General features: G+C 34.5%; 1 protein-coding gene across 4 annotated transcripts in view; it reads right to left on the minus strand.

Annotated features, from left to right (window-relative positions):
• Nucleotides 1-206: 206 nt before the first annotated feature.
• Hr38 (Hormone receptor-like in 38) overlaps nucleotides 207-13,257 on the minus strand; it is a 26,186-nt gene continuing 13,135 nt past the window's right edge. For all 4 annotated transcript variants that reach the window (XM_011302869.1, XM_011302870.1, XM_011302868.1 and 1 more), the window contains 7 exons: nucleotides 6,833-7,044; nucleotides 6,206-6,411; nucleotides 5,678-5,903; nucleotides 5,275-5,567; nucleotides 4,634-4,955; nucleotides 3,665-4,208; nucleotides 207-3,539 (listed from right to left, as the gene is read on the minus strand). In XM_011302869.1, coding sequence (XP_011301171.1) covers nucleotides 3,283-3,539; nucleotides 3,665-4,208; nucleotides 4,634-4,955; nucleotides 5,275-5,567; nucleotides 5,678-5,903; nucleotides 6,206-6,411; nucleotides 6,833-7,044 — 2,060 coding nt within the window. In that variant the 3' untranslated portion in view covers nucleotides 207-3,282. The remainder of the gene's footprint in view (nucleotides 3,540-3,664; nucleotides 4,209-4,633; nucleotides 4,956-5,274; nucleotides 5,568-5,677; nucleotides 5,904-6,205; nucleotides 6,412-6,832; nucleotides 7,045-13,257) is intronic.

Genomic DNA, 13,257 nt, shown 5'->3' on the forward strand with positions numbered 1-13,257 from the left:
TCTCATCCGCAATTCTCTGGTCAATCCTCAGGATGAAAATCGAGATAAAAAGTCAAGAAATGAAAAACCCCTTGCTCTTTTATGGCAGGGGATCCCCACATTATCCCGCAATCCCCTATAAATCAATGTAGACATAAATTCACTTTAAATCGGATTTAATGAAACGATTGTAGAATACATTTGTTATAAAGCATTTGCAAGGGGCGTTTCTGCGTGCCTTATCACCTATATATCACATATCAATTACTTCTCATAAATATATCATTTTTAATCTCAAATTTTTCATCTATAAAATATATCCATGACGATTGCCATATTAATCTTCAGTTTTTCACGCTCCAATTAATTTTACCTCATCTTACTTTTCATTTTTTAATTCATCTCAAATATTTCGTGGATCTGTAAAAACACGCGTAGGCTATTCTTCATGTATGAAACATTTCTTCTCACTGGTGATATATCGTACAAGGGAGAAACGAACCGACAATTTTCCATTTGAATTGTCTCTCGATTATTATTATTTTTTTTTTCAACTATTGTATAAAGCTGTGGACCGGCGCCTAACAGAGTCGTTATATTTTCATATTAATTTATATTTAATATAACATATAATGGATTCTTTACAGCAGTGATTCGTGGATGAACGCGCGCAGCGTAAACTCTGTTACGCGCGAAGATGTGTTTAAAAAGGTCACGGAATTTTATTTTTCTCATGATTTTTATTTTTAATACAACTTTGTGGTACGCATTATTATCGTTCCTGCGTATGTCACTGGCACCGATTTATTTTTCCTCTAGGATTTCAGTAAAAAAGTGATAAATCCTCCCCACAGGATGGAATTACTCGGAGAATATTTGAAAATGGAGAGATTCCAGAAGAATTTCGATTCACAATTTTATTTTTCTTCCCGTCAAAAATTTTTTCGTGAAAATTTCAATTGTGTAATTATCTTTCATTTTTTTTAATTCGTTATTATCGGTAACGAGGTGTTAATAATTACACCGATCATTGCAGGGGTCTGAAGAATCTTTTATTGACGAAAAAAAATTGGAATGACTTCAGCAACAAGTGATCGCTGTATTTAATTGTTTATTAGAGCCGAAAATATAAAGAGGCTTTTTATGGAGGTGATAAAATTCGGTAAAATAGTTGTTCGATAATTTTTCATAAATCCATCGTGAATTTTGGACTTTTACCACTTCTCTACTAATATCTCTCGATCTCGAATTCGATTCGATCATCCTCTAAGCATATTAATAACATTAGTCATTATTTAACTGTAATTAATAATTGAGTGATGTTCTTATCAGGTCGCAGCAGGATAAATCGTCACTGTATTTATTAAAGGTTTTTTTTTTCTCTCGCGTGTGCGAAATAGTCAGGTATACAATAGCAATAATAAAATAATAAAAATTTCTCCCACAAAAATTTAATATCTCTCCCTCTCTCACAATTAAATAGTTATGCAAAAGTTATTTTTCTCAGTGCTCAAGGGCATCGGGGCCTCCTCTTCCCTTTTCTTTAAAAATACATTCATATTCATAAAATCTCATCAATTTCCGCGATAAATGCGCACATTCATTCAGTACTGGCCAATCACTATTAAAAAATAATAATGGATTTTTATATAAATCGAGAATTACTTTTTTTTTTTCCATTTTTTTAATATATTCTTTGAGGCCATTGGCGATTGAATGCATAAAACTCTTCGTAACTCATACAGTATAATATAAGTAACAAATTCGTGTAAAGTCAACTCTATCATATTTTTTTTTTTTCTTCATTATTTTTCATTCAATTTTTTTATGAAAAAATTCTTCGTCTACCTATGTTGTACGATTAGGTGGTGGGATAGTGTGATTCGAAATCGAAAACAACCATCAAAATAGTTATTCCAAAAATCATAATTATCTATTTTTCTTTTATAAATGACTGGTGAATCTCTAGGTGATACAACAATTATATGCATCTAATTTTTTCTTACAAATCTTTAGATCGTAGAGTGAAAATATTCTGTGCATTTTGGGCAATAGATAAATCATTTAAATTGTGCACCTGAAGGGAATTAATTAATTTAGAGAGTGATGCTTCAATAATCATCCAACTGACTGGACCTTTGATGGTGTAAAAAAAAATGAGTAAAAACAAATAGAAAAGACACATGTAATTCCCATTTCTCTCGAAATATATTAAATCGTACAGTAATTTCTAGGGAGGAGGCACGATTAAGAGAATTCAACATCTCGATATATTTATTTCCTTAATGTTGTTACTATTATTTACGAAAATTGTAAATATGCAGTTGAAAAAGTGAGTGATTTGACAATGCTAATTGCAACATTAGGACCGGCAGATAGGGGGCTGGGACATAAAATAGATAATAGATATTATAACATCTGTAAATTGGAGGAGTGAAGACAATAAGTGAAAACAGCGGCAGATAAACAGTGAATGGTAAAATAGCGTAAAATTACGTATAAATAGAAATTTCACTTATGTATCAATTTTCTAAGTTAGTTTGATTAAAATTAATGTCTCGTAAATTAATAGGTAACTTTATGCCACGGCATCGTCATCGCTAACAATAAAAATCAAACAATTTACGTATTTTTTTTTTCTTTTTTCCTACCAAGGTATCATCTTTATACAATTACGTTAAAATATTTTAAATCTACTAAAATCATATCATGGTAATTCATTTTAATCTTTTTAAAATCTACCTAATAATCATTAACCCTGGAGTGCACATCACTTTCGAGTACGATGCCGTTTAATTTTATATTTCATTCTCTTAAAATTCTAAAATCACATATATGTAAATATGAGGACTGGTACGAAGGGTTCACGAAATTTCACGTACATAATTATCATTTATTATTTAATCATAATGGCAATAAAAACGTGCCTCGTTGTGAGTATTTTATAAACATCAAAGGGTAAACAAAATTCATCTTTGAGGTAACCTTTAGACCCCTTCGTTTTGTCCTGATATGTTGAAAGGTTTCACCTCGATATTGATTTTTCCATCATCATCTATTCCCCCGCGATGATTTTTCTCCTCGTATTCGAAAAAAAAAGCCCTAGATCCGAATCGTGAGGTGACAATTGGGATCATTACGATTATTATCCTTGTAATTGCTCTGCTTTTCCAATGAGATTCTTTTTCTTTGGGAATTGTTGGAATTCAAGAAGAGAAATTAATGCGAGAGCCATCACAATCGAGGTCTTGGCTGGATGAATATAAATCAAAATTCTGGGTGATAATTGTATTAAATTCCATTCTAGAATGGTAAAGTACCGACGAACATTGTCTCGATGAGGGGCGGTGCTGGTACAAGATCCTCCACTTTCAGGTAGAATATCCTCTGGTGACCCTGAATTGACAGACTCCTGAGCTCTGGTAATTTTCCAAGGAGTCGGGATAAATAATTGGTCTTTCGCTGGGCCTCGGCGTTGTACGTCACATGATCCCGAAGAGATGATATTATTTTCGACTGGAGCTGCTCAACCCGATGCGGCTCCTTCAGACCATGTCTCACTGAAAAATAATGAATTCCAAAATTTCCGGATGATTTCCAAATTTTACCGATCACCGAAAATTGCCAGAATATTCAAGAAATAAAATTATCCGTTAATGATATTAATTATACAAAAATTATTCACCTGTGATGAGGGTGATAGCACAGAGACAGGCAAATGCACTGATATCCACATCGAGGGTATGGAGTGCCTGGCAGAATTCAAGAATTCCATGCAGCCAATCCCCAAAACTTCTCTGACATTGTGCACGCGTTAATACGACTCCATTGCAAAATGTCAATCGAGAATCATCAGCTCTAGTGCGGTAAGCCAGCCTCAGTACAAAGAGTTCAAGACTCGCTGATTGGAAGAGTAATTCCTGGTCCTCCTTTGTCAAGTCAGTGAACCCAGGAATTTTATCTGCGAAATTGCGAATCACGTCGACAGACGTCATCAGGAGATTGTAGAATTGTTGAATTTTTTCAGCCTCGGTGACGGGTACATCGTTCACACCTGGCTCACAGTACTGGGAATAATCCAGATTAGCTAAGTCAGGGGTTGTGTCAACGTGCGCTCGGACTAAGGCAGTTATCAGGGATATGGGCGGACTTGGTGGTGATTCTTGAGGTGATTTTGGCTTGGACGGGAGTCTACCTCGACGACCTTTCAATGAATCGGTCCTTACCACCTGTTACGAATAAATAAAAAAAAATAAACAAACAATTCAATCGATGATATTCACAAAAATGATAATTCATTTATCATTTTGTCAAGTGATTTGTCTTGAGAGAATTCCTCCCGGGTAAAAAAAAAATTGTAATCGCAATATTTTTCCAAATTTTCAAAATATTTCTGGAATACTTCTCAGAAAATTTTTATTTTCAAACAAAAAAAATCGGTGAACAATTGTATTTTTGGGAAATGTTTTGAAAAATGTTGGAATGTTTTGAATTTTTCAAAACCTTTCCGAAAAATAAAATTTTTTTGTTACATAAAAAAAATTTTCTGAAAAGTTTTCCAGAAGATTTTTGAAAATTCAGAAAAAATATTCCGATTGCAATTTTCTTTAACCGGGATTTAAATTAATTATAATTATCTCTTTTTTCTACTGACCTCTTTAACCATGCCAACTTTGAGACACTTTTGGAATCGACAAAATTGGCATCGATTGCGCCGTCGTTTATCCACGGGACAAGCTCTCTCCGCCAGGCAGACGTACTTAGAGCCCTTCTGCACTGTCCGCTTGAAAAAGCCCTTGCATCCCTCACAAGTTCTCACCCCATAATGCTGACAGGCAGCCGTATCACCACAAACAGCGCAGAGTTGACTCGGACTTTGCGGCGCACGTTCAGAACCTCCAGGTGACGGTATGGAAGTGAGATTACCACTCGAACCACTCCTCCGAGGCTTCGGTGATTCCTGATTACTCCCACTACTGCAACCCAACATTAAAAATTCAAATTCAATTTCCCGAATATCTGATAAATTTTATTGCAAATTTTATTGCAAATTTTATTGCAAATTTTCATTGACGAATTGAAAATTTAATGGACGCACTGAGAAAAAAAAATTATTTCTAAATTAATTCACATCTAATAAATTCTCTCTTCATATTGATCTGAATTATTGATCAAATTAGAAATGTAAATGAGAATGAATTATAATATTATTATATATTTAATTATTATTATTATATATTTTTTGATTATAAATTTTTGACAGAGGAAATTATTTTGTTGGAGTATTCCTCGTACCTGGTGGAATCAGATCTTTGGAGCATTGGTGCTCGCGACCGTATGACATTGTTACCACCGAGACTCGGTGATTGTCCGTATGGAGTTGCCATTGGTACACTCGAGTACATGTCCCGTTGATGAATTACTGTGCTCTGTGGTATCGTAACAGCAGGATTGGACGTTGATATTGTGGAGAAATAACCAGGTGGTGGTGGAGGTGGAGGAGGTGGTGGCTGTGGTGGAGAAGAAGCTGGAGGTGGTGAACCAGGTAAATTAGCCGAAGCCGGTGGAGGCGTCAGCGTTGGTGGTATCTGCATCAGAAATCCAAAGAATTTTTTCAATAAAAATAAATTATTTAAAAATAAATTATTCATCTAGTCGTCATCACGCGATGATTCAGTAACTTAATTTTAATATTTACGTTATGATGATGCTCGTGCCGCTGGTGATGGTGGTAATGATGCTGCTGGGGGTTGTGATAAGGGACAGTCGCGGAAAATTCACCGGCGTATGTTGGATCGTTGCAGGCGTACTGCAATGCATCGAAACACTCGTCATCCATTTTTATTCCAAGACTCTGAAGTTCTTGACGAGTGTATCGCTGATGCACTGTGTAGGTCTCTTGAAAGCTCGGCAAGGGTGTGGGACTGTGGAATAAAAAATAATTCAAGTAATTCCATTAACAAATAAAAAAAATGGACGAATTCTGCAGCGAAGTGGAACTACAACATAAGTGCGTTTTCCTCCCGCGCCAGTTTTTGGTCAATAACTCGGGATTGAAGGGACATAACAATTTTTTTGTGTTAACACTTTTTATAGGACTTGATGAGAGGCGCAAAAAAGGTATCTATAAAAAAATCGCTATTTTCTTTTATCTTCAAGATATCGGCTGAAAATTGGAAAAATATTTCTGTTATCTCATGCTGCAGAAAGTCAGGGTAATATTCACCTGAGGGAGTCTGTATGGACATCGCTAGGTAATGGCCTGTGATGCTGCATCTGCTGATGCATGGGGACGTCTTCGGGGACGTTCTGGGGATTCCCGAGCTGAAGCTCAGGAAATGGATCGAGTTCTTCGGGTAAATTCGCAGCATCCGTAGGGTCTGTGTAAGGGGCACTTAGGAGATCTGCAAAGCTGCTGCATCCGAATGGGCTCTTCAGGGACAATAAAGAAAAGAAAAAAATTTATTCATCAATTCAGATTGAACTCACACGGGAAAATTCACTCATTAAATCGATTGTATTCGTGACATTTGAGCTCATCGCCCTTTTGAGACACATTATCACTGCATCATTAAACTCTACACCTGTTACGTCATGATTAATAATTTTTTTTTTCGACTTTCTCGTGAAAAATTCAGTAATTCGTTATTTTTCGTGGGGAATTCACGTAAAAATTCATATATATAATTTTCAATGATTTCATTGGGATTTCTTTAATTCTCTGAGTACCTGAGGAGTAATCCCGGGGGAGAAAGTAAAAAAAAAATGGGGTAGACCGTTATTTTGATGTTTCTAAACCCGTTCCAGGGTTTGGATAATTTTTATTTGATTAATCTTGGGATAAAAAATTAACCTGTGTCTGCAGCAGAAGCATACTTGATGCGACCGTGAAGGCAGTGCCCGTGGTGGTCGTGGAGGTCGTCGTGATTGCAGGAGTTGCTGAACCACGTTCAGGGCAAGCTAGCACCGTTGATCTCTGGTGCTCGTCAGAAGCCCTGGAGTCCAATATCTGACTCTCGTATCCCTTTTCACAGCCGGCGTCGCCAGTAGGCGTGTGCAATTGCCCTGAAATTAATAATTTCAATAAGTGATGAGTCTTCATTTACCGAATCTCAAAGATCCTATCCTAAATTTTCAATCGATTTAATTACACGTCAATTGCGCATAATTACTGGAATAATTACAGTTCATCAACCCTAAATGAACAAAATCTATTGGAATTACTTTCTAATTATTATTTAATAGTTATTGCAATGGCCAATCGTTATTATGTATTTTTTATTGTTTATAATTATTGAGTGGAAGTACCCGGGTAAAAAAAAATTGTAATCGGAATATTTTTTCCAAGTCTTCAAAAAATTTCTGGAAAACTTTTCAGAAAATTTTTCTTTGAAACAAAAAAAAAGGGAAACAATACAATTTTATTTTTGGGAAATGTTTTGAAAAATTTTTCAAATATTTGTTTCGGAATTTTTTAAAAAAAATTTCCAAAAAATTTTTGAAAAATTAGAAAAAAAAATCCCAATGAAAATTTTTTCCCCGAGTATTGAAAAATACTTTTGTTTATAAAAATTCGATTTTTCATAATCGATTAGCGGCGATTGAAAAAGAAATTTAATTCAACCCAATGAATATTCTGATAACAATTTCTCCGGAGAGAAATAATAAATATTAACGAGATTTTCATAATAATAATTCATTGGTTTTGGAGATGATTGTTCGCTTGTCTCGGAGGTATTCAGAAATAAATTTTGCAGTTAAATATTTTAATTTCACATTGGACAAGTTGACCTATCCCACTCGATTATGCAATTACGTAAAGGATGGATGACTCTGGGACGAAATATCACGTTATATACTCCATATAAAATTGCCCTAGTCACCGGATAAGGGCTTTTGACATTTCCGCCTAGAAGTACTCACAACAATCTAAATACCAGATCTTTTTTTATAATTTATAACAAACATAAACCGTCCCCCATCGCTTCCTCACTATTCTAAATTATTTAAAAATTCGGAAAGAATTATTTTTCAATTCTGAATTCAACATTTTATTTCTCCTGTCAAGCAATCATCGGTATCCGAATAAAAGTTGTAATTTCGGAACTCTAATTAAAAATTAAAATGCGCAATTGAATAAATATCGCTGACATTTCATGCAACTCTCGGTCATTACATGAGTTTTACCATATATCTCCGTATTGAACGAAAATATCGATATTTTCATCACCACCTTTTTTGTAGCCCTCACCTCTCCCTACAAAAAATGTAGAACCAAAAATATCGATATTTCCCATCGATTTCGAGATATTCACGGAAAACTACCCGAAAAAAAAATTCACTTGTCCCTCACCAGAATTTTTCAATTATATATTCCAGAATCATGCATTTCTGTACTAATTACACATACTTCGAACCACCTGCTCTCAATATCAATAAACAATTACCAAAATCACATTGATAGCGTAAAAAAATTATTGCAATGGAAACCAAATAAATTATTCCAGACAATTATAAAAGATGCAGAGGCTGGAAAACGTCAGTGCCTCAGAAAATATCAAAATGTATATTTATAAAAAAATGTTATAAATATTAGATAAGGATGAAGATAGGATCTGATGAGATATGGAGCAGAGGAAAGGATCAAGACGTATGGAATAAAAAAACTAAATTTTTTATACATGAATGATCACTCCATGTCTCAAAATAATACATACAATATTTATCATAATTCGTAAGATCCATGTCTATCATGTCCGTTCCTATTTCGGTTTAATCATCGATAATCAATTCCTCTTCAATCCTCAAACGATAAATCGAGCGTCAACCAGAGATGGACGTGTACTTGTCCGTTATTTATTCAATTCCTGTAATTTTTATCATCGAAATCCCAAATTGGGGACCAAAATCTAGGCAACCTTCACTTTTATGGGTCTCGCCTACTTGTACGATCGGTTATACCGATTATTCTCGGACACGAATTTCGGATAGTCACACACTTTCACTGAATCGTCCCTCAGGCACAGACTTCAATCCCATGAGGTTTTTAATCTGTACAGATTTTTTTTTTCAATCCAACTTCTTCAGGATTGAGTAGTCCCCGAATCCTTGGAGTTTCATTCATTTTTTATGGTAATCTTACGATTGGGTAACTCCTTGTAATTTTTATTTATCAATTAGATTGACAAATCATATGTATCATGGTAAAAAAAATTGTAATCGGAATATTTTTTACAAATTTTTGAAAAAATTCTGGAAAACTTTTCACAATTTTTTTTTATAAAACACCAAAAAAATCGGAAAACAAAAAATTTTCTCAATTTTGAATAGGAAATGTTTTTTATAATTTAGATGGCGTTTTTTTTTTGAGAATATTGAAAAATAAAAAAATAAGAAAACAACAGTATAATTAAAAAAAAAATTATTATCGCAAAAATTTCTAGAGAATTATAAAAAAAAATGTCAAAACAAATTGTTGAAAAATTTTTCAAATATTTCCAAAAAAAACAATTGTTGTGTTTCCCAATTTTTTTTTGTTTCAAAAAAAAAATTTCAGGAAAGTTTTCCAGAAATTTATTGAAAATTCGGAAAAAATATTCCGATTATAATTTTTTTTTTATCCGGGTACTGCAAGTAATAATAAAATAAAAAAAAGCTCAATGTCTAGTGAAATAATGAATTTTCAATCGCTAAAATGAAAAGACGGTTCATCACGGGATTTCAACGCCACATTGAGTCACTTTTTATCATTAATTTGAGTCTTGAAATTCTGGATTGTGTAATAAAAAAGTTGATTTTTCATGATTAATTGAATGCTATAAAATTCATCATCATTCTATTGAGTAATGATGCGTTTTCGAAATCCACTGATAATTTTTCACCGATTTCTTCTTTCCTTACATTCTCCACGAAATGAACCCGATGTATTTTCACACCGTCGTTTCCTTTCGATTCTTTATCTCAAAGAAATCCCTCCAGCTTTTCCTCCATCAACCCGTCAATTTCACTCTGAACTTCTCCGGTTTTCCCTTTTACGAGGAAACATTCAGTTTTTTTACGATCACTCAAAACATAAACCCAAATCTTCAAAAAAATTCCACTATTCTATCGCCGTACCATCAGCATTCCTCATCACAATCAATTAAAGCTCCTGATTCCATGAAACGAAAAAACTTTTCTTTTTCATGTTGAAATAACTCGATGATTACCTCTTACAAAAATTCACCTAAACGAGCACTTGTAATTAAATGAAAAAATAGAAGGATTCGCAGAATCTCGCGATTGATTGATCCTTAATGAATTATTAATTCAATAAAATAATTAATGCGATGCAGAATGACTAAAATAAAAAAATCCATGAAATTCTTAAAAAATCGATTTTGGATGTCAATTGTTGGGAATGTTTTTCACAATTTCATTGGAAAATTGATAAAAAAAAATATTCTGCAGTTCTGGTGTAGTTCTTGAGAGACCATTGAACCACCACTGCCACTTGGTGGTGATATGATCCCCTATATATGTCGAGACCACCCCCTTATCATCCAGGAAAAATAAATGGTGTGTCCCTCGGGGGACATGAAATCATTGGCATTTATTAAAAAAAATCCAGCAATTCCCGATGGTGGATGAATTCAAGGAGTCACCAGGCATAACATCCTCTTCCACGGGTACTTAAATCCAGTCTTTCTGGATTTCCACAAGGGCCCGACGTGTCTCCTCCCCCAAGGGTTGACGATGCAAATCTGGAAAACAATTAACGACCGCTCGTCGATTCTTCTTCGATGGATTTCATTTCGCCACAACACGTAAATTTATCATCAGAATTACAAAGAGATAAGTAATCCCCCCTCTCTTTATATGACACAACACCATAAATATCGTGTACAGAATAAAAAAAAAATTATCATAACGTATGTTGTCGCCAAGTGTTTTTTATCGACGCAAGTTTATCGTCGATATCTCGACATTCAAGGGAGATAGCCATTTTTTTATAATGACCTTTTTTGTAGCTCTCACATTTTTTTATAAAAAATGTTTATCCGAAAAGCCGCTCTGGTGCATCAGTGCCGAGATATCAGCGAAAAACTGGCCTCAGAAAAAAACACTGAATTGAATGAATTTGAATTAGATTAATTCCCGTCGCTCGTTGGATTTGGAGAGATTGTTTACGGATTAATTAATGATGAAATAAATAATTTAATGAATAACAATGAAGAAATTGCTCTGAATTGATCGTGAGTGATAATCGGTTATTATCTTATTTCTCGGGATAATTTAGGGGAGGTATCGGTTGTAAATCAAAACAATGGGTGTTTACCCCCTTTCATCGCCATGACAAGGGGCTGATCTAATCAGATGGTCATGGGCTGATGAGTTATATCAATTCATTAGACTATTATTTGAATTTTCTTGTGTGACGAATTTCTAGGGAATTGCATGACCACGGGGGTTCTAAGATGAGGGTTGTCTCATCGATGGGGGGAGCTATCTTTGTACCATTAGAAATAAAATCACCAGCCAACATCACTTTTCCACCTCCACTCGGACATTCTCAGGGCAAAGCCACGCCCATACACGTGGCGTGCGCACGTGTAGCCGCTCCTTCTCAACGCGGTTGGTCCAAATTTTTTTTTTTTTTTATTCAGACATCGTGTGATGTACCGACACTCCGCGGAAAAAATGGGGAAGACATGGACACTTGAATATTTATTTAATCACCGGTAAAAAAAATTTAATCGGAATATTTTTTACTAATTTTTAAGATTCTGGAGAATTTTTCAGAACATTTTTATTTTGAAACAAAAAAAAATCGGGGAACGAAAAGATTATATTTTTGGGAAATGTTTTGAAAAATTTGGTTTGGAAATTTTTTTTAATAATTTTCTAGGAATTCTTGCGAATGTAATTTTTTATTTTAATTATACTGTTTTTTTCTTACTTTTTTGATTTTTCAAAACCTTTCCAAAAAATAAAATTCTTTTGTTTTCCGATTTTTTTTTCGTTTCATAAAAAAAAATGCTGAAAAGTTTCCCAGAAATTTTTTGAAAATTTGGAAAATCATAGCAATGACAATTTTAAAATGAATTGAAATGTTTAATTAATTGAAATGCAATTGAATAAAAATGGAAAATATGGAAAAATCGACGTTTCACCGAGAGAAAAAATCAGATTATTTTTCCCTCGACTTCTAAAAACGGAATTTCCATCATTGGGAAAGTTTACATACTAGAGTACATGAAAAAAGCTCGCGAAAAACGGTACATGATTTTTTAAAAACATCTTGTGCATGAAATGACACTTTTTCATTCCGATGTTCCCACGATGATTCATCTTGTTAGCGATTGAGATCAGCTTCACTTTCCATAGCTCAGACTTCCTGCCGTGACAGTGCACTAGCCCCAATTCCCCGATCAAGACGATTTCTTTTTCATTCCCCTGATTTCAATAGAACCATCGAAATAATTATCCTCCACTTTCATCCCTCAAATTTCCCTCAAATTTCCCTCAAATTCTCCCCAAATGATTAAAAATTAAATCATCAATAAAACCGATTTATCGATGAATCCCCCCCCCTGCCCCCCCAAAAAAAAAAAATAATCCATCACTGAATTGAACAATAAAAATATATTCAATTAATTGATGAATAAATAAAAATTACAAGAAATTATTTATTAAAAAAAAAATTCCCCAAAACTTTCGAATAAAAATTGTTTATATGATGGTAGGAGTATATATTTATAATTTAATGTAAAATAAAAATGATGGAAGATGGATTTGAGGTGTATATATGGGAGATGTCGGTGTGAGGGGAAAAGGGAAAAGAAAAGAGGGGAAAAAAAAGTAGATAAAGCCGAGAGGGAAGAGACTGGGGCTCTCTCGGGGCGACGCGGATATGTAGGCCCGTGCCCTCTGACCCCGGCGTAGGTTAGTTACGATATTGTACTACCGTGAGAGTCTCTTACTCGCTTTGCAACTCTTGCGACTAGCGCGTACACTTCACTTCTCTCTAATCTCCCTCCTATAGGTTACGACGTTTCTATTTCACTTTTAATCTCCCCTTCTCTCTCAACAGCCTCAACAGCTTCCACAGCCTCAACAGCTTCCACAGCCTCAACAGCCTCAACAACCTCCACAGCTTCCACAGCCTCCAGAGCCTCCACAGCCTCCACAGCCTCCACAGCCTCCACAGCCTCCAACATCATCTACATCTACATCTCTACACATACTCAACCAATTTCTATTTATCTTCAGTACATACACTGTCTATTTCACTGATTA

The sequence above is a fragment of the Fopius arisanus genome, unplaced genomic scaffold, assembly GCF_000806365.1.
Source record: "Fopius arisanus strain USDA-PBARC FA_bdor unplaced genomic scaffold, ASM80636v1 scaffold00029, whole genome shotgun sequence".
NCBI lineage: Eukaryota > Metazoa > Arthropoda > Insecta > Hymenoptera > Braconidae > Fopius > Fopius arisanus.